Source organism: Lentinula edodes (genome assembly GCF_021015755.1).
Source record: "Lentinula edodes strain Le(Bin) 0899 ss11 chromosome Unknown C8R40scaffold_1, whole genome shotgun sequence".
Lineage (NCBI taxonomy): Eukaryota > Fungi > Basidiomycota > Agaricomycetes > Agaricales > Omphalotaceae > Lentinula > Lentinula edodes.
In genome coordinates this window covers 1,279,832-1,303,840 of record NW_025764307.1, presented here as the reverse complement: position 1 = coordinate 1,303,840, position 24,009 = coordinate 1,279,832, and the positions used below count along the sequence as shown (strand labels likewise).

The window sequence follows — 24,009 nt, the reverse complement described above, 5'->3', positions numbered from 1 at the left end:
TTCAACTAATGAGGACTTTACATATGGTAACAGTGGCCATCCAAACAACCCCTTTAGGACTTACTATCTTCTTTTGCCTTGGTTGATGGAATTTTGCATAATACCATTTATACCTCATCAGGGTGTCAGGATTGAATCCTAACAGCTGCCTATGCCTATTTTCACTCATAGGGAGGTGTTTAGCCATAAACTGGGCCAAAGCCCCATTAAATTGAATGCATCATGCAGGGCCCTACAGGAAGGGTATGGTATGGTAAATAATATAAATGAAAAAAGAAGTCTAAGTAAAAAATAAAATAACAAGGTTAGAGTGGAGTGAAATGGTTGAAAGTAAAGATGTGATGTGGGAGAGGAGGGAGGGTGACCAAAAAATGACCAGATCAACCTAGATTGAAAACCCAGACCTCTAATCTATACTCGACATGAAGGCGGATTCCAAGGGTAGGGAGCGTTTCTGGAGGCCTCTGCAAACAACAGATACACCACAGCAATTAGATCTGTGTTCATCACTTCAATAGTGCACATGAATACATCTAATTGCTGTTGTTCCACTTGTCCTACCATCACTACCACCTGCTAATATCTCGATTACCACTCCCCCAATCACCTCCAACAATCACCTTGTTCATATCTTGATCAGATCTCACACTATGAACACTTTTTCTGGAGAATGCTCAACTTTTTATTCTGGAGCTTCGAGTTTGTTTTATTTATAGCTCGTCGTCCTCGCGCTATATACACGCGTGCGTTGGTGGACTACGGCAGGAACACGTCAGGAACAACGCTATGCAATCAGTTTGTCATTACCTTTACTACTGCTCCGGCAGTGTGTACTTTTACACACCAACTTCGACTTTGCAATTCCGAAGTTTTGGTAACTTGTTGTCAGATGATCAAGGCAGGTCATGGGGCACTTCTGGCAATCACAGGTGCCGGAGTTCCGAGCAGAGGCCTGTGATTAGCTTGATCAGGAGTGTCATCTGACTCTGTCCTTCTTCCTTCCTTTCCCCCACCATCTTCGGATTTGGGTAGGACATCTGCACACTCCCCACAGCTCTGATAGCTCTAACATCACCCCACCAGCCTCTCCTACATCTGTACAGACCACAGGCTTTGTTCTAGAGTCTCAGATTACGGATTTTCTGGTATGGCTCCGCCACTATCACTGATCTCTCCACTGTACAGAGCTCACAACACATCCATACAGATCTGACCACATCTACTGCTTCATATTACCTCCAGATTGTCAGATCTTCGGATATCAGGGCTCTCAGTGCGCAGATCAGCTCTGATCTTTCATTCTACTAGGTACTAACTGTTATCTGAGCAGATCTAGCTTGATCTGCGCTTTTTTCTTGTCACCCTCCCTCCCATCCCTCTCTTGTACTTGTAATTTCATTTCATTTCATTCTTACTTTGATATGTACTTGTAGTATGCTACTTACACCTTACCTCACCATGTACCTTGTAGTAGGGCGCTTCATGATCCGCAATTTAGGGGCCCTTGGGCTCAAGTTTTGGCTAAACACACCTCCCCTGAGTGAAAACTAGCATAGGCTTTGACTGTCAATCTGGGTCTCAATTACAGTCCTCTCAATACAAATCTATACGTGAAAATGTCACAATTCACAGCATAGACGTCTAGCCAAAATTTAGGCGTGTCAGCGTTCGGTTACTGGAGTCTCAGCTGGCTGATTCTCAGTGGGAGAATTCCTCCCTCACCTCTGCTCTTCGGGATACCTCCCATGCTCTCGAGTCTCGACAACGAGAAGTAGAGCAGTTGCGGTCTTCTCGCCATGAGGTCCTAGAGCACGAAACAGAGTACCGTCGCATGTTGGATCAGTTCGTCGCTTTGGATGAAGCCTTACCGGGGACCCCTGGTCAAGTGAGTACTTAAGTTTTCTTCCTTTTTTAATCCATGATTGATTTCTTCTCCTCAGAGCCTCTTGGAGCGTTTTCAAGAAGTGCAAGAGGACCTTCGAGATGCTGTTAGGGAGTGCAAGGTCGCTGTGGAGAAGTTGTCCTCCTCTACTCGCAAGAGTTCGCAGCTGATGACCACCTTGCTGTACCAACAAGGTCGTGTTGACGAGTCTAATGCTTTAGCAACACATCAACGTCGCCTGGTGGAAGAATTGCAAGAGGAGATCCATCGTGCTTGCGATTGTGCCGCTTTTGTTGAGCAAATGGTCAAGGAGTACCCTGATGAGGGTTATTACGAGGTTGTCCTGCCCCCCCTTTCGCAGCTCGAAGTTGATCTTAATAAGGCTCGCGAGGACCTCCGCCGTGTTGCTACCCTTGCTCACCGCCTTCATCGTTCCGACCCTGCGACCGTCCTTCACCACCACCACCGTTATATCGGGGCGATTATCAAAGCTGTGGTTGCCTTCCTCCATCGTGGACTGGAGTCTGAAGACCCTGACGTTGTTACCCACAACTTCGGGTTGGCGTTGGATTACATGCAGGTGGCTCGGGGTGTCCATGGAGATCTTTATATCCAGTCCATTAGTAGCATTCAATGGTTCTTTAACAACGCTGTGGACGAGGTTGAGGGTCTCTATCGCCTGGTATTGGAACACTCCCAATTCAACAACGACGGTCCTTTCCTGACGGCTGCTCAGCATGCGGGTTTTGCTTCTCCCCCTGATAACTCCCTTGAACCTCCTCTTCACAGATGAATGTTGGCGCTGTCCACAGCTCTTCCTCATAGCGACGGCGTTGGGAGGTGGGATGATATCGTTCCTGCCCTTCCCAGTGTCGACCAGCTGACTGCGGATTGGGAGCAGTTGATGTTACGCTACATTCATCACATCATGGATGTTCCCCTGTCTGGCACGGATACCCAAGTTCCCATGTCGTCAGTGGAGCCCGGTACTGAGTCATTGGCTGAAGTAACTGTTGAGCAGTTTCCTGAGGTGCCCCCTCTGTTCTTGCCTGAGCAGGAGTCTCCGACCTCTCCTTCCCCTCCTCCTCCTTCCCCCACTCTGTCCCCTCTTTTCGGATCCGTCGCCAATCTAGCCATCGACCTTACTGGCGACAATGATGACCTGTACGAGATGGAGGAGTCTCGTATGGGTCGCGTTTCTGTGCCGAGGGAAGTTGTTGATTTGGTGGCGGTTCAGGGTATCATTAAGGAGGAACCGTGATAGCGCCTTCCCGTTCCTCGTGTAGTCTTCTTGTCGCCCTGCCTCCTTTTTGTATTTTTCCTTATATGTTACGCTTGTCTGCTTTCTTTTTTGTTTTTCTTTTTGTTAACTAATGGAAATGTCCTTGGTACTTGTGTGAAATTGTCGTGCATTCAGGTCTCGTGAGCCCTCCGATGCAAGTTGTTGTTAGTTAGTTGTGAACATGGGGTTGTCGTCCTCGTCGTGTCTTCATTGTCCTCGTTCAACCCCTCTACTCCCTCCTACCTTCCCGGTCCTCCTCCTCATCTTCCCGTGCTTCCCGCTCCAACGAAGCCCATTGCAGACGCGATGGCTGGCGTTTCCTCGGGTGGTGTTTGTGCCAGCTACGTAGGAGCTCGATCGAGCCCACCATACCTTCCCATCCTACCCAGGAGTTGAACTCGTCATTATACCCGTCCCATTTTACGAGGTATTCCACTTCCTCCGGCCGTCCCTTCTTGGGTTTGGAGTCAAGGATGTCTTCTACAAAGTGTTCTGTCTTCCCTTTTACGAAGATCGGGGGAGGTGGGGAGGTCTGTCGTTTGAATTTATTGTGGAAGTGAGGTTTTAGTCTGTCGACATGGAACACATTGTGAATCTTGTGGAGGTCCCCAAGGAGGTCCAGTTGGTAGGCATGACTTCCTACCTTTGATAAGATCGAGTAGGGGCCTGTCCACTTGTGATCCAGCTTCTTCATAGGTCGTCTAGTTCTGACGTTTTCCATGTTCAACCAGACGTGGTCACCCTCCTTCCAGTCCGGGGCGTCCTGGCGTTTTTGGTTCACATACTTTGCGTAGACTTCGTTTGCTGCTCAAATGCACTCCTGGAGATAGGTATGTAGTTCTTTTAGGTTCGAGGCATATTCGTTGACCTCTGCTCCTTGCACCTGTTCCAGTGTGATAGACAATCTTGGGTGGTATTGTTAAAGTCATGACTGAAAACAAAGTGACCAGACTGGGGATTGAACCCAGGACCTTCTGGTTATATTCCAGATGCTCTAACCAACTGAGCTATCCGACCATGGTTCAACTAATGAGGCTTATGCATATGGTGACACTGACAGTCCAATCAACACTTTTAGGTCTTACACTGTCTTCTGCCTTGGATGATATGGATATGTATAATCAGCATTTGCCCCTCATCAGGGTGTCAGGATTGGAATTAGTCATCAATCCTAACAGGTATCCCTTGTTGGCAAAGAACAGCGAGACACTCGTCGTTGTGTTAGGGGTGTTGTTGTATACAAACTCGGCTATAGGGAGTAGGAGGTCCCAGTCGTCCTGGTCGTAGGAGCAGTAGATTCGAAGGTATGCCTCCACAGATTGGTTTACCCGTTCCGTCTGTCCATCTGTCTGGGGGTGGTACGCCGTAGATAGGCGGGATTCGATTCCTAATACTCTACAAAGCTCTCTCCAGAATTGAGACACGAATAGGGAGCCCCGGTCTGAAGTTATGTCGGAGGGCATCCCATGTTTTGAGAAGACGTGTGTTATGAATAGGTTGGCAAAGTCCTCCGCATTGTCCGTCATATGACAAGGAATGTATATGGCCTGTTTGGTGAGTCGGCAGACTACTATGAGAATGGCGTCGTATTTCTCTGGACCTGCCGTGACTGGAAGCTGGGTGATGTGGTCTAGGGAGATTGAAGACCAAGGCCATTAACGGAGGTTCCCGTAAGGTTTGGAGCGGCTGGCTTTGGCTCTCAGACACGGGTGGCAGCTCCGTACATAGTAGTTCACGTCTTTGGACAGCCCTTTCCAGAAGAATAGCTGGTTTACTAGCTTCTTGGTGCGTTTCTCCCCCGGGTGTCCCCTCAACTTATGGTCGTGGTACGACTGTAGGACCTCCCTTCGTAAGGTTCCAACGTCTGGGACATATATACGACCTCCCCTCTTTATCATCCCATCCTCCCAGACGAGAGATTCCTCCTCGTTGCATGCAATCCTCTTCAGGGCTTCGATCATAGTCGTGTCCTTTGGAGCTTCCCTTACTCGATTTACTAGCAAGTCCTCATTCATGAGGATCGTTGCGTTGAGACGTTCTGGAGGTATGAGTACTCTTTCCCTTCCCGCTAAGACCTGATCCCGTGGAGCTCCCTTCTTTGGGTACATGTCTGATCTTCGTGTGAGCGCGTCCAGTTTGGCCCCCAACCTTCCTGGTCGATAGTTGATGACAAAATCGTAACCTGAAAGGAGTTCTGCCCACCGGGCTTGTCGAGCTGTCAGTTGCTTCGTAGTGGTTCTCAGAAGTACTGGAGGTTGTTATGGTCCGAGTATACTTGGATCTGGTGTCGGGATCCTTCACAGTACACCCTCCATTGTTTGAAGCAATCCACGATAGCTAGGAGCTCCTTATCGTAGATGTCGTAGTTCAGCTCCGCCGAGATCATTGATCGCGCATGGAAGGCAATGGGGTGTATCTGTTAGGATTCATGACTTTAACAGTATCTCCCCTGTCTCAGGATCCAGTTGTGATAGGATCCCTGCTATAGCCAAGTTGGAAGCATCACATTCGAGGACTACCGGGAGGTCCGGATGGTAATGTCCCAAGACTGGGGCTTCGGAGAAGGCTGTCTTCAGAAGCTCGAAGGCACTGCTACACTGTGACGTCCAGTTCCTGTTGAAGGAGATTGCACTTGTTGAAGTTGAAACACACTGGAGCGCCCTTCAGCTAACCCAAGCAGTATGCCACCCAGCTCAGTACACAGATTGTCTATGCCTTAATACAAGACTAGTAGGTTGGACTACAAGCCTTATAGTTGCTCAGTACTCCAATGAACACTGTAGATATGACAAAAGTCAATATAGAGTGAGGATTGATTTGTATCTTTCAACTATAGTAGGAATACAGGTTTGTTTGGTCTTGTATGTACTAGAAACGCATGAGGCGTGATAATGGGTGTCCACAATTGTGCGCACCTATGAAAACTAACTAACTACAGTAACACTAAAGAAATAGCTAAGTTATGAGTTGTAAAACTAAGTAATGATGTCTGTAAGTACTTTATACACTAAGTAAGTCACTACAGTGATAACTAGGAGTGATGAGGCACTGTGTAATGTATGTAGAAAGTGTTCTATCACTACAGTATGCTCAACAAAGGTTAAAGAAATGAGTAGTCGATGCTACAGCAAATTGCAAAACTGGAGGCGGGTCCAAATATTCGCAAAACTGATGGCTAACCTTAGCCGGGGATGCGGCAAGGTCATTGCCACCGCGAGCTGTACAATACACACTACTAGTAATACACAATGTTTCGACTGTGAAAAGACTCCACAATGTGCTCAAATAAGTATTGGTACGTCCATCCCGAGAAGGCCTTGTTGTCAGCATTTGCTGCCATGGTATCAGCCAGTAAGATCTCGCTAGACAAGCAGGAATGGGAATACGAACAATTCAGCGCATGCATAATGTGGTCCGAAGAATCCTGGCTCTATGAACAGAGTTGAGATAGCAGTCAGTCTCTCTGCCTTCCATTCATTCTATAGATAAATTGCTACCTTATGTTAAATTTGTATCAATCGTCATAGGTACACAATCTACGCAATGTGCCCCACTCTTCCAGTCATCCCTCCTCCATTGCTTGTAAGTACGATGATCAAGGCGGGCAGAACTTGGAGCTGGCAGGTCTGCCGCTGTCAGCCATCAGCTGGCCATCAGTTCAGCTTTTTTTCCGACCCGCCTCCAGTTTTGCAATTTGCTGTAAGTATCACCTTGCTTGCTAGGTCCTTTGCCACCCCGTCTTTGCCAAGCGCCCGTGCATTTTTTTCACATGTTAAGCGCCTTTTTTTTCTTTTTTTTTTTTACATGTTCACTTCAAGTGTGTTCACCTTCTGCACCTGCATGTCCACCTCCTTCACTTCTTCCCTATTTAATAATATGTGGCACTATTTTTTGATTCTTTTACTTGTCGTACTTGTTAACTTATACTCTTCTTACTTGGAACTTATGTAATTCTTTTCACTCAAAAAAACATAAGTCAAGCAAGGTTCATCATGCCCCACAGGGGTCCGCTAGTGCGATACGATATGTCTTATTGACTATCTTGTGTCGGTCAATAGTCTATGTACATGCTTAGGTCTCACATAAAATTGCGCTAGTTCACGCGAGCGCCAGGGAACCTTAGTGATTCGGTACTTGTTTGCCTTCTTATCCTCAGTGTCATCTCTGCTCATGACTTCAGTGATTACGCCTCTAATGACTGCAGCGATATCATCCAAACTTCGTCCATAACGCGCATGTTGTTGAGCATACTGTAGTGATAGAACACTTTCTACATACATTACACAGCGCTTCATCACTCCTAGTTATCACTGTAGTTACTTACTTAGTGTACAAAGTACTTACAGACATCATTACTTAGTTTTACAACTCATAACTTAGCTATTTCTTTAGTGTTACTGTAGTTAGTTAGTTTTCATAGGTGCGCACAATTGTGGACACCCATTATCACGCCTCATGCGTTTCTAGTATATACAAGACCAAACAAACCTGTATTCCTACTATAGTTGAAAGATACAAATCAATACTCATACTATATTGACTCTGGTCATTGTTACTGTGTTTATTGGAGTACTGAGCAACTATAAGGCTTGTAGTCCAACCTACTAGTCTTGTATTAAGGCATAGACAATCTGTGTACTGAGCTGGGTGGCATACTGCTTGGGTTAGCTGAAGGGCGCTCCAGTGTGTTTCAACTTCAACAAGTGCAATCTCCTTCAACACATGTGCAGAAAAGAAAGCCTTGATATGTCGATCAACCAACTGGAATTAGGCATTTGAGTAACTTTACAGTCAGAATGAGACTCTGACTCCTGAGCTGGATGCTGAGCCCTAGTGAAAAGTCACTGCTGAGATGAAGGTAATGCTAACGGAGAGATGACGAGATGCTGCAGACGTCGTAAAGTGGACGTCGAGGACTGTCCTTCGGCGGTAGAACTGCTGTCGGTTGAATACCTTGACTTTGACCTCCCTCTCAAAAATCCTTCTAGATGCTTAGTCAATCCGTGCCTTTGTTCAGAACCTTTTTTATCAGCCTTATTGGATTTTCCTTCTTCGGATTGATTGCAGAACACGATGATTTTGCTCAGCTTGGTTGGCCCTTTACCCATATTCCCCATCCATCTACGCTCATCTTCCATCCAGCCCTTAACCGCTCTCAATATCTGCAACTTTATTCCCTCCACTCCAATCTACTTGTTCGATAACAAAGCTGGGAGGTGATGGAGACCGGACGAGCGGAGTATCCCCGCGTTGGGACAAGGGCTGCGACGGGAGCGGCGGTATTGTTGAAAATATAGCAGGAGTGCAGGTGGGTGTAAGACCTGGGTCAAAATAGGTCTTAGGGTAGGTTTTGGTATGTGGAGGTTTATGTTGTAGCGTGCTAGGAGCAGGCTGGAGCTCGAAGGGGGCTACGGGAACCGCGACCGAGGATGGGAATGACCTAGTAGTGGCTTGAACGACAGGATGGTGACCCTTGAGGGATTCCTAGGAGGTCCAGGGAGGTCCCTAAGGCACAGGGAGGTTAAGGAAGAGTGCGGGACCGTACTATATTGCGTAGTAGGAGTTGTACTCGCTAGAACGTCAATATAGGATCAAGTAGGTCATATGTATAGATGGGTCTCGAGGTGGTAAGCTCCCGAGAAGGGATGTGCCAGGGAGGGTAGGTCCCTGGGGGCTAGGCTTGAGGATGGACGTCCTCGAGTGTGGGAGGTGGTAACAGAGAAGCAGTACGTAGTCCGACGTGAGGGGTAGCTTCGACGTTACCTAGATTGAGGTCCTGAAGCCTATAGAATAGCTAGGGAGCTCAAGGAGGTTTGGGGAGGTTAGCTCACCAAGGCGGTAGGCGTTGGGGAGCTTTAGTATTGTTCGAGGGAGCTCGGGAACTCACTCGGATTGCTTAGACGTAAAGTAAAAGCGTGTATTGGGTCGTATAGACGATCACAGAGACGATAGACAAGAGTTGAGAGAAACAGAGGTAATGAAACAGAGAGTAAAGAGAAATCCGTATGGTTAGCAGGTACAAAGGGACAGGGACTGGACCTATGCAAAAGGGTGTGTGTTCAAAATATACCAAGCTAGGGACGTTTATGCTACGATGGTGCTTATATAGGCGAAAGGAGTTGACAAGGAACCATTATAGTAAACGAGCATTCAATGGGGATGGTGTGAAGTGCGGAACCCATGAGGCTAAATTGATAAGGGATTGTCCGGCGGCATACACGAGTCGCGGAGCTGTCGCTTCAGATGGAGGTTAGCATTGGTCGGAAGGTTGGCTAGGGTTCCGTCATGGGATGGGAGGTTATTTGGGAGGTGGGAAGGAGCTGGTACGCGGTTCTGGGATGTCTAGGAGGTAACAAGGGGAGCTTTTTAGGGACAGGGCATGACAGTGGGATGGTGGCAGTTGTTATGATGAGGTTGAATGGATATTTAGTGGGTATTACAGAGGCTGCTGAGGTTACAGGGGTTGATGAGGGAGACTGTAAAGACTCCGACTCTGGCGCCGAGTCAGAATGGACATTTCTACTTTGAGTGATTGGAGGAGGGGAAGTAGACGGATCAACGCTGCAAACGATCACGTCTCTTAAACCATCGTGATCTCTCCAAATGTTCTGGAGGTCGAAGTCTCCTTTAGGAGGAACAACCCACTGCTCTCCTTCCGGTGGCAAGCAATCCAAGATCGCTATCCCAAACGGTCTATATGGCACCTCAAACTCCAAAAGCAGACTTTCCTGCTCAGCCTCTTTACTCTCTACTTGACCTAGGGCCCTCACGAAGTGTCCTTCTGGATACTGAGAAGTGGAGTCCCATCGATCAATCGTAACTACAATCTTCTAATTCAGGAGAGTTGGCGCCTGATGCGTCCGTATGCGAAATCTGGGGAGCAGGCGAGATACAGGAGTGGCAAAGACAGTTCGAGTGGAGAGGGATGTGGTGAGAGTGGATGTCACAAGAGGTACTGTCGATGTGGCACACATAAGCTCGCCAGTTTCATTTGTTTTACACCAGCGATCAGTGTTAGGGTGGGTAGGTACTGGAAAATGTATCGGTACAGGAGCAACGGTTTCAAAGGATACTGGCATCAGGATAGAAGGCTTGACGACCGGCAGCGGCTTTGGTGGGCTCTATATTGTGGGACCCCTCGGCGGATAGGAGATCGAGCAGAACACTCGCGTCTTTCATTGTCTCGACGTACCTGCTGCCTGACGAATGTCCGTCTCCGGTCTGGCACCTCCGCCGCGTCTTCGGTTAATAAAACGATTGTCGGATGAGGCATCTGTTTTTGACCACGGACTGGCGTGTGTGTAGGGAGATATGAGTATTGTACCACACTGCGGCGGTTCTTATACCTGTTGAAGACTTTGATTGAGCGATCAGATGCAATATAAAAGATGTACCCCGGTCGTTACGATCATTGGGAGTCTCATTTTCTTCACAAACTATGGCAGTTTCTCTCGCGAACTACACATTTTCTCTCGCCAATGACACAATCACTAATGGCCAATTCCCGAAGTAAGGGGAGAAATTCGATCCCTGTACATACCTAGGTGTAAGAGAGCAATAAAACGAAGGATTCAGATGGAAAAATCAACTTACCAGAGAAGATGTAGGACAATAAAACACTCTCAGTTAGGTTGAACCAGCCAAACTGGTGGCTATTTTCGGTTTGAGAGGGATATGAGGCGAAGATGGAATATGGATTGTCAGTTCTCTATGCTGATCTTTTAGTGCTTTTTCTGTCTGCGGTAAGATTGTTGCCCTTACGAGGACTGTTCGTTCCGTCTGGGTTTGCAGTCCTGTTATTCACGACCGGATTCTCGACCCTACAACACCATCTGCAGATTTTCTTTGTTCCAAGCTTGTTCTGATTCCGCTTTCTGGGACTTCCATGTTCGGTCTCATTTCGCAATCCGAATTTTCATTTCCTTCTGCCTACATTCGACCACGTCAACTTGCATACCCCGTTTCATCTCTCCTACCGATCCTTTTTGTGCTTTTCAGCAAACTGCTCCCACTGGTTCGCGTCCTGGTATCGTTCGATACGGGAAGAAGTAATGCGCTACTTCACAGCGTCTTTGTCATGAGATAACGGGCTGGAGGTATTCGGCGTTTGTCAAAATCCAATGTGGGAAATTTTGTGACGCCTCATGAGCCGCTACGGCAAAATAAGATCAAACACATTGATTCACAGGTCTTTCTCTCCCATTTTCGAAGGATGATCATGAAGGGACTCAACACAAAGGAAACCTTGTCGTAGGGACGGTATAAAGCCCGCATGACTCGAGCCACTAACCATCAGTTACCCCTTCTTCCGAGCCATCACAAGCAACTTTGTCGTCTAAACCCACCCATTCTATTATCTTCTCAGCCGCCATCTTCGATAACGAGGCCCTCGTCGCTCTGAATGGATAAATATACCACCAGAGAGGCACGGGAAGCACCTGGGTGGGAGGAGATCATCGAACTTCATAATGGCCGCAGCGAGGAGGTGAATAATTCGTCTCGTACTTATATAAGATCATTAATATATGATGCTCATTCCCAACATCTAGGAGCCACTTTCCATGCCACCTACTGTCATCAAATTGCAAGAGCAATGGTTAGAGCTGGCTCGTTTCCACATCCAACGACTTCGGAGAGAGATACATCAGAAGGAACAGATGATTGCGAATTTGCAGGCGGAAAATCGCATGTTATTGCTGCGAAATGCTCACGATCAGGAGAAAAAGAGAGCCAACCTCACAGTATGTCATAATTCTCTCAACTGTCGTGACATCTTCAAATTTTCTAGTTTTAGGATGCCAATAACCGCGACAAACCTCCACAAAGACAACGAAAGGTCTGGCGCTACTAAATCATAGTTATATTATCAAATTGTCAGAACCTGTTTATGTTTTTACTTGCCACTTGCCCTATATATCCTTGCCTCAGGCATGAATATTTCCGCTTGTATCATCATAATCCACTCTTCGCAGTAATATCAGATCCTGCCATAAGAATCAATCTCTCACTACGTATACGGACTATTAGTGCCTACGCGCTCATTTGATATTATTTGTCAATTACGTGATTCTCACTTCTACCGACACGTAGCGAGATTGAATAGAGCTCATTGTGCTCAGTGTCTCGTCAGCATTCACCGCAGTCGCCAAACTTGCCGTTAACCTCGGTTTTCACCATGGGACAGTTTAGGTCTAGTCACGTCACGTTCACGATACGAAACGCGTTCCACTCTTCCGTCTGCCTAAGGTCTCCTTTGTGCATGGGATCCTGTAGAACCTGAAGTGGCCATGGTCCAATGTCTATTGTTGTCACAAAGCTGCCTTTGTTTTGGTTCTCTCCATCTAATAAATATGAAGATCTTGCTGAAAAGAACACCTCTTCCTTAATATCTCATCATACCAAACCTTCGAATCAGGATGACCGACTGGAAGTTCCACTTTAGCTTCAACACTGATGGTACTACCAAGTACATCAAGCTGCCGGCAGTCAATCTCAATGCCGATGTGGTACAGGAGAGGTTTGTTCAACGTGCAGGCGTGTTGTTGTGGCCTCTAATTGAAGACCTTCTATTGACAGGCTCCACTCTCCCGAAATCACAACGAACTACGTCGAAAAAGAGCTCCCCGGAAATGATTCTCTCGTTGCGCTTATCCAGTAAGCCTATGCCTATTTTCACTCATAGGGAGGTGTTTAGCCATAAACTGGGCCAAAGCCCCATTAAATTGAATGCATCATGCAGGGCCCTACAGGAAGGGTATGGTATGGTAAATAACATAAATGAAAAAAGAAGTCTAAGTGAAAAATATAATAACAAGGTTAGAGTGGGGTGAAATGGTTGAAAGTAAAGATGTGATGTGGGAGAGGAGGGAGGGTGACCAAAAAATGACCAGATCAACCTAGATCTGCCCAAACATCAGTTGAAAACCATGTAAAACACCCATAAAAGATATCATAGACACACTGAGAACCCAGACCTCTAATCTATACACAAAAGACAAGGAAAAATGATGTTGAAGCTGTCAGAGCTATGGCAGGTCCTTGAATCTGAGGCTAGGCCTGTACAGATGAAAGGAGGACCTGGAGGATGATGTTGAAGCTATCAGAGCTGTGGAAGAAAGCCAGTGTTCTCACCCAAATCACCAAAGTGGCAGGAGATGGTGGTGGTAAGAGAGAAAGGAAGAGCTGATGGGATCACATGATTCTGACCTTTTTCACACAGGCCTCTGCTCAGAAACTCTGGCACCTGACTGAAACAGAACACATGATCAACACATCACCTGATCCAACTGGCCCCATGTGAGGTGCTACCTGTACACATCTGAGGACAGAAGTGAGGTGTGACCTGTACACATGTTGAGAAGTGAGGTCTGGCCTGTACACAACTGAAGAAGTGAGGTGGAAACACCTGTACACAACTGAAGAGGTGAGGAACACAGCCTGTACACTTCTGTAAAAAATCAGGTGGAACCTGTACACATCTGAGGGTGAGACCCTGTACAGAAGTGAGGTAAAACCTGGAGAGAGAGAGATAAATCTGTACACAGCTGAAAAGTGAGGTTGTGGAGAAACCTGTACACATTTTCAGAAGTGAGGAATATCTGTAGAGTTTTTAGTGAGAGGAAGCAACTGAATATTTATGTACCTGTCAGAAGTGAGGAGGAGGCCTCCTGTACACTTCCAAGGTACTGAATGAAAGATTCAGTTGCTGGTGGGGATCTGTTGGTTTGCAGAGGCCTCCAGAAACGCTCCCTACCCTTGGAATCCGCCTTCATGTCGACCTATGCCTATTTTCACTCATAGGGAAGTGTTTAGCCATAAACTGGGCCAAAGCCCCATTAAATTGAATGCATCATGCAGGGCTATAAGACCTATGAGATGTTGTTGAGGGGTGGCTGGTGGTGTGAAAAATGTGAATGAGGCATGAGATGAATGGATGATTATTGGAGAGAGTTAGAGAGGGAAATGGATGACCTGTATCCAGAAGACCACTGGGAATAAAGTGTTAAGTGTTTCAGGAATATTTCCAAAGTAAGCATTAAACCAATCTCAAACTTGAGAGAGGTGTCACTACTTGTTCAGAAAATTCCTAATTCACCCTAAAGCTGACATCCCTGTACAGTGTTAAAACACTGAAGGATGAAAAGTGGATAAAGTCCAAATAATTGTTGAGCTGAACCCTTGTGAAGACCTGAATCTATAGGATGTAACTCAAAAGTGATCCAAACTTGGAAGACAGATTTGGTGAGTCAGATGAAAATTCCTGTATAGGCAGGGCCTAAGGATATGAATCTGAGAGATGGTGCAGAGCATAGAAAACTCCAGTGAAAATCCTTGTATAGGTGGGACCTAAAGGATGTAGCCAGATATAGATTCTTGCATAGGTGGGACCTGGGGAATAAATCCTAAGGCAAAACTGGATAGAACTCCCTGTATAGATGGAGCTAAAGATGTAGATTTGAGAGCTGTACACCTGTAAGCCAAATGGTAACAATATTTGGAGAGGTGAGCTCAATTTTGATGATATGAACCATAGAGACTAGATAGTGAAGATCCTTGTATAGGTAAAACCTAAAGGATGTGACCTGCACATGTGGGACCTGATAGCTATAAATTGAAGCCAGGAGGATGGGAACCAGCAGTGAAAAGGAGATTTGAAACTAAAGGTGAAGATCCTTGTATAGGCAAAGAAAGCCTAAAGGATGTGAACCTAAGGCCTAGAGCTGAAGATTCTTGTACAGGTGGGACCTGGAGAATATAATTCCAAGGTGAAGATCCTTGTATAGGCAGAACCCAAGGGATCTGAACCCAAGATTAGATGGAGGATTTGAAAGTGAAGCCAAAGTGTGACTGAGTGAAATCCTTGTACAGGCAGGGCCTGAAGGATAGGGACCAGGAAGATAGGGACCAGAAAGAGGATCCTTGTACAAGCAAGGCTTGAAGGATTTACAGGAATGGAATGTCTTGAACAATAGCTGAGAGTGAGAAAATAGTCTGAATTTTCATAGCAGTAAGTGATTTAAAAAATAAAGAAATCATGAAAATGACACTTAGCAGATTAAATTTCTGTGAGACCACTATGTGGAGCATCTGACCATAAGGGATTGAAAGGATAGTGATGATTGGTTGCAGTCCTTGTTCCAAGTTGACTGAAGCTATACAAATATTGGATGATAGCTGAGAAACTGGAACAGAATGGACAAAAGTGCTAGGTTGGAATCCTTGTTTAGGGCAGGTCCTAAAGGATGTAAACCAGGAGATGGCAGAATATTAATGGTTTAAAGGATTGGTTGGGATCCTTGTCCAGGAGCATATTGAAGCCTGAAGGATATAAACCAATTGCTGATCATCATAAGATGAAGAAATGAGATCCCTGTGCAGTATAAAACTGAGGGATAGAGATTGAAGGTTTAATGTGTAGTTGACTCCTTGTACAGAAACAAAGCCTGAAGGAAATGGATAAGCCCAAGTGTCAAACTTGTGTGGCTAAGGAAAGGATAGTTTGTAGATGAGGAGAGGATTCTGGGTCCAAAACTCCAAAGCCTTTTAAAGAGGCAAACTTGAAGTGAGGTGATTGACTGAAGTGAAAGATTCACTGAAGTGAGAGATTCACTGAAGTGAACATTGGAAGCTAAATAAATAGCTCAGATTTGGTGCCCAATATCCTGAGACAAATGGGCAGTAGCTCTTCCTTTTGATTACAAACTGCTTCAGGAAATGGATTGGATCCAATATCTGAAGAAAATGCAGAGGACTAAACAATCACTGACAAGTGAAAGTTCAAGGGTCCAGACCACCACTGGTGAGAAAGATGACCAGGCCACAATTGGCAAGAGAAAATCTATAGCAGAAGTTTGAGCTTCACTGTAGCTATATAGACAATGAGCTGAAGTGAAGGATTGGTGTTAAAATGTGAAGGAGATCCAAGTTGAGCAGAAAAAGCTCTTGAAAAGCCTCCTGAAGAAGGTGAACAAGATCAGGAACTAATCCTGAAATCAGCTGAGAAGCCAATGGTTGAATACATCAGGAGCTGGATTATGGATAATCCACTTGACAGAGGAGTTGAAGGATAGCAGCAGGAAGCCAAGGAGAAGGCTGAGAGAGAAGGATAGACAGATAGGGCTGGATATATCCTGAATCAACATAGAGCAGCTTGTTAGATATGGAAGTAGTGGAGAGCCAAGGAGACTGAGGGTGATGAAGAATTAGACAAGCATGATGGATAAATCTGAGGAAATTCTGAGTCCTAGCTGAATAAGCTGTTGAGCATACTGTAGTGATAGAACACTTTCTACATACATTACACAGCGCTTCATCACTCCTAGTTATCACTGTAGTGACTTACTTAGTGTATAAAGTACTTACAGACATCATTACTTAGTTTTACAACTCATAACTTAGCTATTTCTTTAGTGTTACTGTAGTTAGTTAGTTTTCATAGGTGCGCACAATTGTGGACACCTATTATCACGCCTCATGCGTTTCTAGTACATACAAGACCAAACAAACCTGTATTCCTACTATAGTTGAAAGATACAAATCAATACTCATACTATATTGACTCTGGTCATTGTTACTGTGTTTATTGGAGTACTGAGCAACTACAAGACTCTGTAGCACAACCTACTGAGCTTGTATTAAGGCATTGACATTCTCTGCACTGAGCTGGGTGGCATACTGTTTGGGTTAGCTGAAGGGCGCTCCAGTGTGTTTCAACTTCAACAAGTGCAGTCTCCTTCAACAGGTTATGGGCCCCGTGCTCTAAACTGTGCATTGATCTGTTGTTGTCCTTGCTTGTTCTTTACTTGTGCGCTCCCATCAGTACTCCTACTGTTGTGGTCTTTCCAACTACCTTTTGTCTATCTTGACTACTGTTAACAATGTCTTCTACAACCATCTCAACCACTCCATCATTTAAAGTCCTCACCAAGGACAACTACAATGACTGGCAGGGGAACATGAAAGCATCTCTGATGTCTCATGGGTTATGGAGACTAGTCAGTGGAAAGGAGAAACAACCCCCAGCCTCTGATACAGAGAAACTGGAGAAATGGGAACTTAAAGCTGAAAAGGCTGCTGGCTTGATTTATCTTGCTGTCAGTCCTGCTCAACAAGTTCCAATAAAGGCTCATCAAGAGGATCCTATTCGTATGTGGTCTATCCTGGAGAAGCAACATGTGTCCAAGAAGCCTGGTGCTAGGTTTAATGCCTATAATGCGCTCTTCACCATCACAAAGTCTGCTGATGAATCTCTAATGGATATGGCTGCTAGAGTTGAAGCTGCAATGGCTGATATTCAGAATCTGCGCCCTCCTGTTGCTCCTATTGCTGTCCAGTCAAATGGACTTCCTGCCCTCGGATTCACACTCGATTCCTTGGACTCCGAATTACAATCGATGGCTCTCATCCGTGCTCTACCAGAGGAATATAGGCATCTATCCTCAAACTTGCTTATGCAGGACAACCTCGATAAAGAGAAAATCCTTGCAGCATTCCTAGCAGAACAGCAGAATCAAGAGCACGCTGAGCAGCAGTCTGTGAATCGAGCTGCACAGGCTGCATCCTCTTCTAACAAGAAGAAGAATAACTACAGAGCTCCTGTTAGGACTGGGGAACCTAAGGACTACTGTAAGTGGTGTGGTAAAAAGGCGGTCCACTGGCAAGAGGACTGTCCCATTAACCCCCACAACAAAAGGAAAGGCATTCAAGCCAATAAAGCTAAAGTGACAGAGGTAGATGATGATGGGGTGACTGAAAGTGCTGGTTCAGCTACTGCAAGTTCTCTTTCTAATGTACTTTCTGCTTCATCATTTGCTGATACTATGGAATGGAATACAGACACAGGCGCCACTTCTCATATGACTCCACACAGAAACTGGATTCGAAACTATACTCCACATAGAGTTCCAATTCGACTTGCAGATCATACTGTTGTGTATTCTGAAGGAATGGGCAAGGTGCTTTTCACTCCTATTGTTGATGGCAAAGAAGCCAGACAAGTGTTATTTTCTAGAGTCTTACATGTACCTTCACTTAATAACAATCTCCTCTCTGTTCTATATCTCACCAAGCACAAAGGTTTTACTGTACAAATCCTCAGAGATACTATGGAGTTTACTCTTAATGGTTCTGTTCTATTTACTGCTTCAGTCAATAACAAATCAGTTGGTTATCTTAATGGTCTTACTATAAGTAATGGTACAGAGGATGAAAGTGCGCATATTGGTGGTACAACTCTGCCTCTGAATCTTGAGCTTTGGCATAGACGCTTCTTTCACTATAATTATGGTGATGTTAGCAAGCTGTCTAAGAATAAGATGGTTGAGGGCTTTAAACTCGAGTCTAGTGCAAAACCAGACCCAGTATGTGAACCTTGTCTTGGGGGAAAGATGCATGCAAATCCCTTCCCCAGTACTGAGACCCGCGCTTCTGAAGTGTTGGAACTTGTCTTTACGGATGTACATGACACTGGTATCATCTCACATGAAGGCTACCGCTATTGGATTCCGTTCATCTGCGATAAGGCACGCTTTAGAGCAGTAATACCGATGAAGAAAAAGAGTGATGCATTTGCAGCATTCAAGCGGTTCAAGGCCTGGGCTGAGAAGGTTACTGGATTAAAAGTCAAGATACTCAGACACGATAAAGGTGGAGAGTATATATCCAAGGAGTTTGAAAAGTTCTTACAAGATGAAGGGATTGAAGTACAACGTACAGCTAGAAATCGACCTCAACAAAATGGAGTCGCTGAAAGGCTGAATAGGACATTGGCGGAACTACTGACTGCTATGCTGCTGGAATCAGGTTTACCAAAGACATTCTGGGTGGAATGCCTGGCTGCGCTTGTTTATGTGTTGAACCGTTGCCCAACATCAGCTGTTCCAGATGTGACTCCGTATGAAGTCTTCTACAAGAAGAAACCTAATGTGGAGAATCTTCGGGTATGGGGATGTATGGCCTATGTGCATGTTCAAAAGGACAAGAGACTACACCTTGGTTCTCATATGGAAAAGTGTGTGTTCATTGGGTACCCTGAGGGAGTTAAAGGATGGAAGTTCTGGAACCCTGTCACCAAGAAGGTTATCATCAGTGAACGTGCAGACTTCGATGAACGATACATGTACGCATCCAAATCACCAGATAAACCAACTCTTCGTAAAGACTATGTTCCTCCTGAAACTACTCCGAAACAGCAACCTCTTAAAGTGACCTCGAGTGCCCCCAATGAATTATTCACTCTGCCAATCCCTATTGATGAATCTGAATCAGACTCTGAATCCAACTCCGAAGTTGATAAGGGCAATGCGCCTAACTCGCCTCGACTCGAACATACACCTGGTCCGGATATTCCTGTGACTGAGGATGAATCTGATGAGCTGCCCATTGCTATACGACGTCCAGCACGTAACCGTAAGCCTCCTGGTGAATGGTGGAAAACAAAACCATCCTCTTCCCGTGTACCAGCTCCTAACGATGACTCTGATGATTCTAATGACGACTACTACGGGGATGCTGAACTTGCGTCAATCTCCACCCAACAAGTGGAACCTCGAAATTATAGAGAGGCAATGCACAGTTCAGAAGCATTCAAGTGGGAGGAAGCTATGAATGATGAAATCTCTGCTCATCTTGCTAATAACACTTGGGATATCGTTGACCTCCCACCAGGAGAGAAAGCAATTGGGTCTACTTGGGTATTCCGGATTAAACACAATGCTGATGGTTCTATTGAACGATTTAAAGCCCGCCTCTGTGCTCAGGGTTTCAGCCAAAGACCTGGTTTTGACTATCTAGAAACCTATGCTTCCACTCTGCGCTGGTCCTCATTACGTCTTGTCCTTGCTTTAGCAGCAATTGATGATATGGAGCTTCGCTCTGTTGACATCTCACATGCATTCATTAACTCGGACATTGACACCACCATCTATATGAAACAGCCAGAGGGATTCAAGCAAGGTGGACCAGAAAAAGTCTGCAGGCTAAACAAGTCCATTTATGGTTTGAAGCAGTCACCCCGTCTTTGGAGTGAGAAACTCTGTAGTGTTCTAGTCAAACTTGGCTTTAAACGCTTAGAGTCTGATCCTTGTGTCTACTTGTTTCAAAGAGGCAATATCAAGGTGATTGTACCAGTATGGGTTGATGATATCACTCTTGCTTGTAAAGATCCTGGTGTACTTGATAAGTTTGTCATTGAACTGTCAAAGGAGCTAAAACTCCGAGACTTGGGCGAAACCACCTTTCGACATGAAGGCGGATTCCAAGGGTAGGGAGCGTTTCTGGAGGCCTCTGCAAACAACAGATACACCACAGCAATTAGATCTTGTGTTCATCACTTCAATAGTGCACATGAATACATCTAATTGCTGTTGTTCCCTTCGTCCTACCATCACCACCACCTGCTAATATCTCGATTACCACTCCCCCAATCACCTCCAACAATCACCTTGTTCATATCTTGATCAGATCTCACACTATGAACACTTTTTCTTGAGAATGCTCAACTTTTTATTCTGGAGCTTCGAGTTTGTTTTATTTATAGCTTGTCGTCCTCGCGCTATATACACGCGTGCGTTGGTGGACTACAGCAGGAACACGTCAGGAACAACGCTATGCAACCCGTTTGTCAATATCTTCACTACTGCTCCGGCAGTGTGTACTTTTACACACCAACTTCGACTTTGCAATTCCGAAGTTTTGGTAACTTGTTGTCAGATGATCAAGGCAGGTCATGGGGCACTTCTGGCAATCACAGGTGCCGGAGTTCCGAGCAGAGGCCTGTGATTAGCTTGATCAGGAGTGTCATCTGACTCTGTCCTTCTTCCTTCCTTTCCCCCACCATCTTCGGATTTGGGTAGGACATCTGCACACTCCCCACAGCTCTGATAGCTCTAACATCACCCCACCAGCCTCTCCTACATCTGTACAGACCACAGGCTTCGCTCTAGAGTCTCAGATAAAGGAATTTCTGGTATGGCTCCGCCACTATCACTGATCTCTCCACTGTACAGAGCTCACAACACATCCATACAGATCTGACCACATCTACTGCTTCATATCACCTCCAGATTGTCAGATCTTCGGATATCAGGGCTCTCAGTGCGCAGATCAGCTCTGATCTTTCATTCTACTAGGTACTGACTGTTATCTGAGCAGATCTAGCTTGATCTGCGCTTTTTTCTTGTCATTTTCCCTTGCTCCTTTACAGCACATCTTCAATATCATCTTTTCATGGCTCCAGAGCGCTCCACATCACCAGATCCTCTTGCTAGCTATGATATCTCGCCCTCAGCACCTCAGATCGCCCTTGATAAGGCTCAGATCGCTTCTGATAAGCCCTTACAGCGGTCCCAAACACTTCCATCCACTTCTTCCACTCAGATCTCCCTTGATAAGGGTAAAGGTCGTGCCCAGCCTGCTCAATCTACCTCCTACATCGCTTCTAGACCCTCCCCTGAACTCCGATCTGTCCGGATCAGGCCTAGAACCCTTCAGGAGCGCCTACAAGTCATCCCAGAAGCTGGTACTGCCCCCCAAGTCACAGGATCTGAGCACAGAGAAGCTTCCATTGCACTTTCTACTCATTCCCATCACTCATCCCATCAAATACCTTTACAGGATCGCATTTCCGCCGCTCCCACGCCTCCAGATGCCCTGGAACAGGTCCGCCTCACTGCTGAGGCCCTTGGACAGGTTGTTGAGCAGTACAGGAACAATGACCTCTCTCCCAATGATGCTTTCAGAGCCCTTAGATCTCTCACTGATGATCCCACTGTTGTCAGAGACTTCATTGGCCAAATTCAGGAGATCCAAAGGGACCATCTCAGAGCCTCTAGGGAGAGAGTTGCAGTTGCTAAAGCTGCCAGGGTTGCTGCTGCTGCTGCCTCTAAGAGTAGAATTAGTGATGGACCACTTGTGTCACCTGAGAAAGCTGTTAATGAGGCTGCTTGGGCCCTCATGGAGAGAGAGCTTGCTGAGAATGCACTCCAGCTTGCTGCTGCTGAAGCTGAAGCAGATCAGATGGAACAGGATGCTCATCAGGACAGAAGCAACTCTTTGCAACAAGCTCTTCTCAAACTTGTTGGTCAAACTCAGAGTTCCTCCTCTCCTGGTACATCCTCTGGACTCCCTCCTAGTCTTCTGGAGGCAGCTCCTCATCTTTCTGCCCTCACTTCTTCAGATATCCTCTCTCCCACTGTTTCTGAGACTTGGAAATTGCGGATGCTCTTCACTGTGGACAGTCATGTTGACACCACAGTCAGTTTGCTCTCTGCCCAGCCATTCACTGATCCCCTACCTCAGTCCTTGCTCAAACTCATTGTCAAGGATAGGTATGTGGACTTTGAAAAGATCCATGCTTCCATCACTAGTTACACTAGTATCTTTGATGATAGCACTACCTTTGGCTCAGAGTACAAACTGGTCAAGAAGGAGCACTCAATCCGTTCTCTCCCTGTCACATCTGAAGCACAGTGGCTCCGAGTTTTTGATGCCTGGCTTGCCCCAGTGCTTAAGATCTATCCCCATCGTCAGAGTGAGCTTTCTGCATACAAGGCATCTATTATGGAGTTTTTCAGAGCTGCTCCATCAGATCCCTCTATTGCCTTTAGAGTGGACAGGGAGGCGCGCCAGAAAGCTTCTAATACTCCCTTTGACCTTGGAAATGCAGAAAACTTCAGACTCCTGTTGCTTAAGGAACTTCTCAGTGCTAGAAAACGTCCCAGCTCCTCTCCTAGCACTTCTTCTGCTTCAAAGCGCCAGGATACTCCTTGTATCCTTTGGAATGAAGGGAAATGCACTTCCCCATGTCCAAATCGCCGCAAGCATGGCTTCTGTAGTGTCTGTGGAGAGCCCCACAAAGCAGTTGACTCCCAATCCTGCTATGAGAAGCTTAAGCACAGTAGATCAGAGGGTAGAAACCGCTCTAGCAGGGCCTAGATCACTAGCTGGTACTAAGAGAGCTGCTCCAGAGTCTAACTCCGGTTCTAGCAACTCTATACCCCGGTTTAGGCGTGGTTATTTATGGTCTACTTCATCTAGTTCTTCAGAAATCATCCCTCCCAGTATACAGTCTACCTACACTGCACCTCCACTTCCTTCACCTCCTGAACATCTCCTGAACAATCCTCAGATTCAATCCACTCTCAAAGCTATGGCTCCATACATCAAAGTTGAGACTCCTTTCAATGTTGATAGATTGGAAAATCTCCTTGCTTCCCATCCCAATCAGCCCTTTGTAGCCTCTGTGATGCGCTCCTTGAGAGAGGGATTCTGGCCTTTCTATGAGGCAGAGTGGGAAGTTGAGTCTAAGCAGAAACTGGATAACTATGTCTCTGAGCCTCAAGACTTTGCTGCACTGAGAGCTCACAGAGACCAGGAAGTTGCAGCTGGGAGATGGTCTGAAGCTCTACCTGAAGATTTTGTACTCTTGCCTGGGATGAAAGTTTCTCCCATGTTTGTGGTCTGGCAGAAAGGAAAACCTCGAGTTGTTATGGACCATACTGGCTCTGGCCTTAATGACAACATCCCTAAAGCAGAGGGAAAAGTCAAGTATGATGATATGCACACCTTTGGTCAAGTACTTAATGATATCTTGAAAGAGCATCCTGATGAAGAACTCATTCTCTTCAAAAGTGATGTCTCTAAAGCCTTCCTCAACCTTCCTGGTCATCCCCTCTGGCAGTTGTGTCAAGTTGTGGAGGTTGATGGTAGATATCACATAGTCCGACGTTTGGTGTTTGGAACCAGGACTTCACCCCGCTGCTGGTGCAGCCTCTCATCTCTAATGTGCTGGTTTGGCTCTGAGAAGCTTGGGATCATTGGTCTCCATGTCTATATGGATGATTTCTAT

The 24,009-nt window shown here is 45.9% G+C and overlaps 3 protein-coding genes and 1 non-coding gene across 4 annotated transcripts; 2 read left to right on the top strand and 2 right to left on the bottom strand.

The window, feature by feature from the left end:
- Positions 1–4,107: 4,107 nt before the first annotated feature.
- C8R40DRAFT_t7 lies at positions 4,108–4,181 on the bottom strand. The gene has a single exon. It is a non-coding gene; the product is annotated as a tRNA-Ile (tRNA).
- A 5,255-nt stretch (positions 4,182–9,436) lies between these two features.
- On the bottom strand, positions 9,437–10,437 carry C8R40DRAFT_1065026 (uncharacterized protein; the record flags this gene model as incomplete). The annotated part of the gene is made up of 2 exons (XM_046225605.1): positions 9,437–9,952; positions 10,357–10,437. 2 exons carry the CDS (start codon positions 10,435–10,437, stop codon positions 9,437–9,439), a joined length of 597 nt encoding a protein of 198 aa, XP_046092427.1.
- A 1,128-nt stretch (positions 10,438–11,565) lies between these two features.
- C8R40DRAFT_1065025 (uncharacterized protein) lies at positions 11,566–12,015 on the top strand (the record flags this gene model as incomplete). Its single annotated transcript, XM_046225604.1, has 3 exons — positions 11,566–11,649; positions 11,714–11,905; positions 11,959–12,015. The coding sequence occupies 3 exons, from the start codon at positions 11,566–11,568 to the stop codon at positions 12,013–12,015; spliced, it is 333 nt and encodes a 110-aa protein (XP_046092426.1).
- Positions 12,016–12,580: 565 nt separating this feature from the next.
- Positions 12,581–13,064, top strand: C8R40DRAFT_1065024 (uncharacterized protein; the record flags this gene model as incomplete). The annotated part of the gene is made up of 4 exons (XM_046225603.1): positions 12,581–12,681; positions 12,741–12,818; positions 12,847–12,918; positions 12,980–13,064. The coding sequence occupies 4 exons, from the start codon at positions 12,581–12,583 to the stop codon at positions 13,062–13,064; spliced, it is 336 nt and encodes a 111-aa protein (XP_046092425.1).
- Between the last annotated feature and the right edge of the window lie 10,945 nt (positions 13,065–24,009).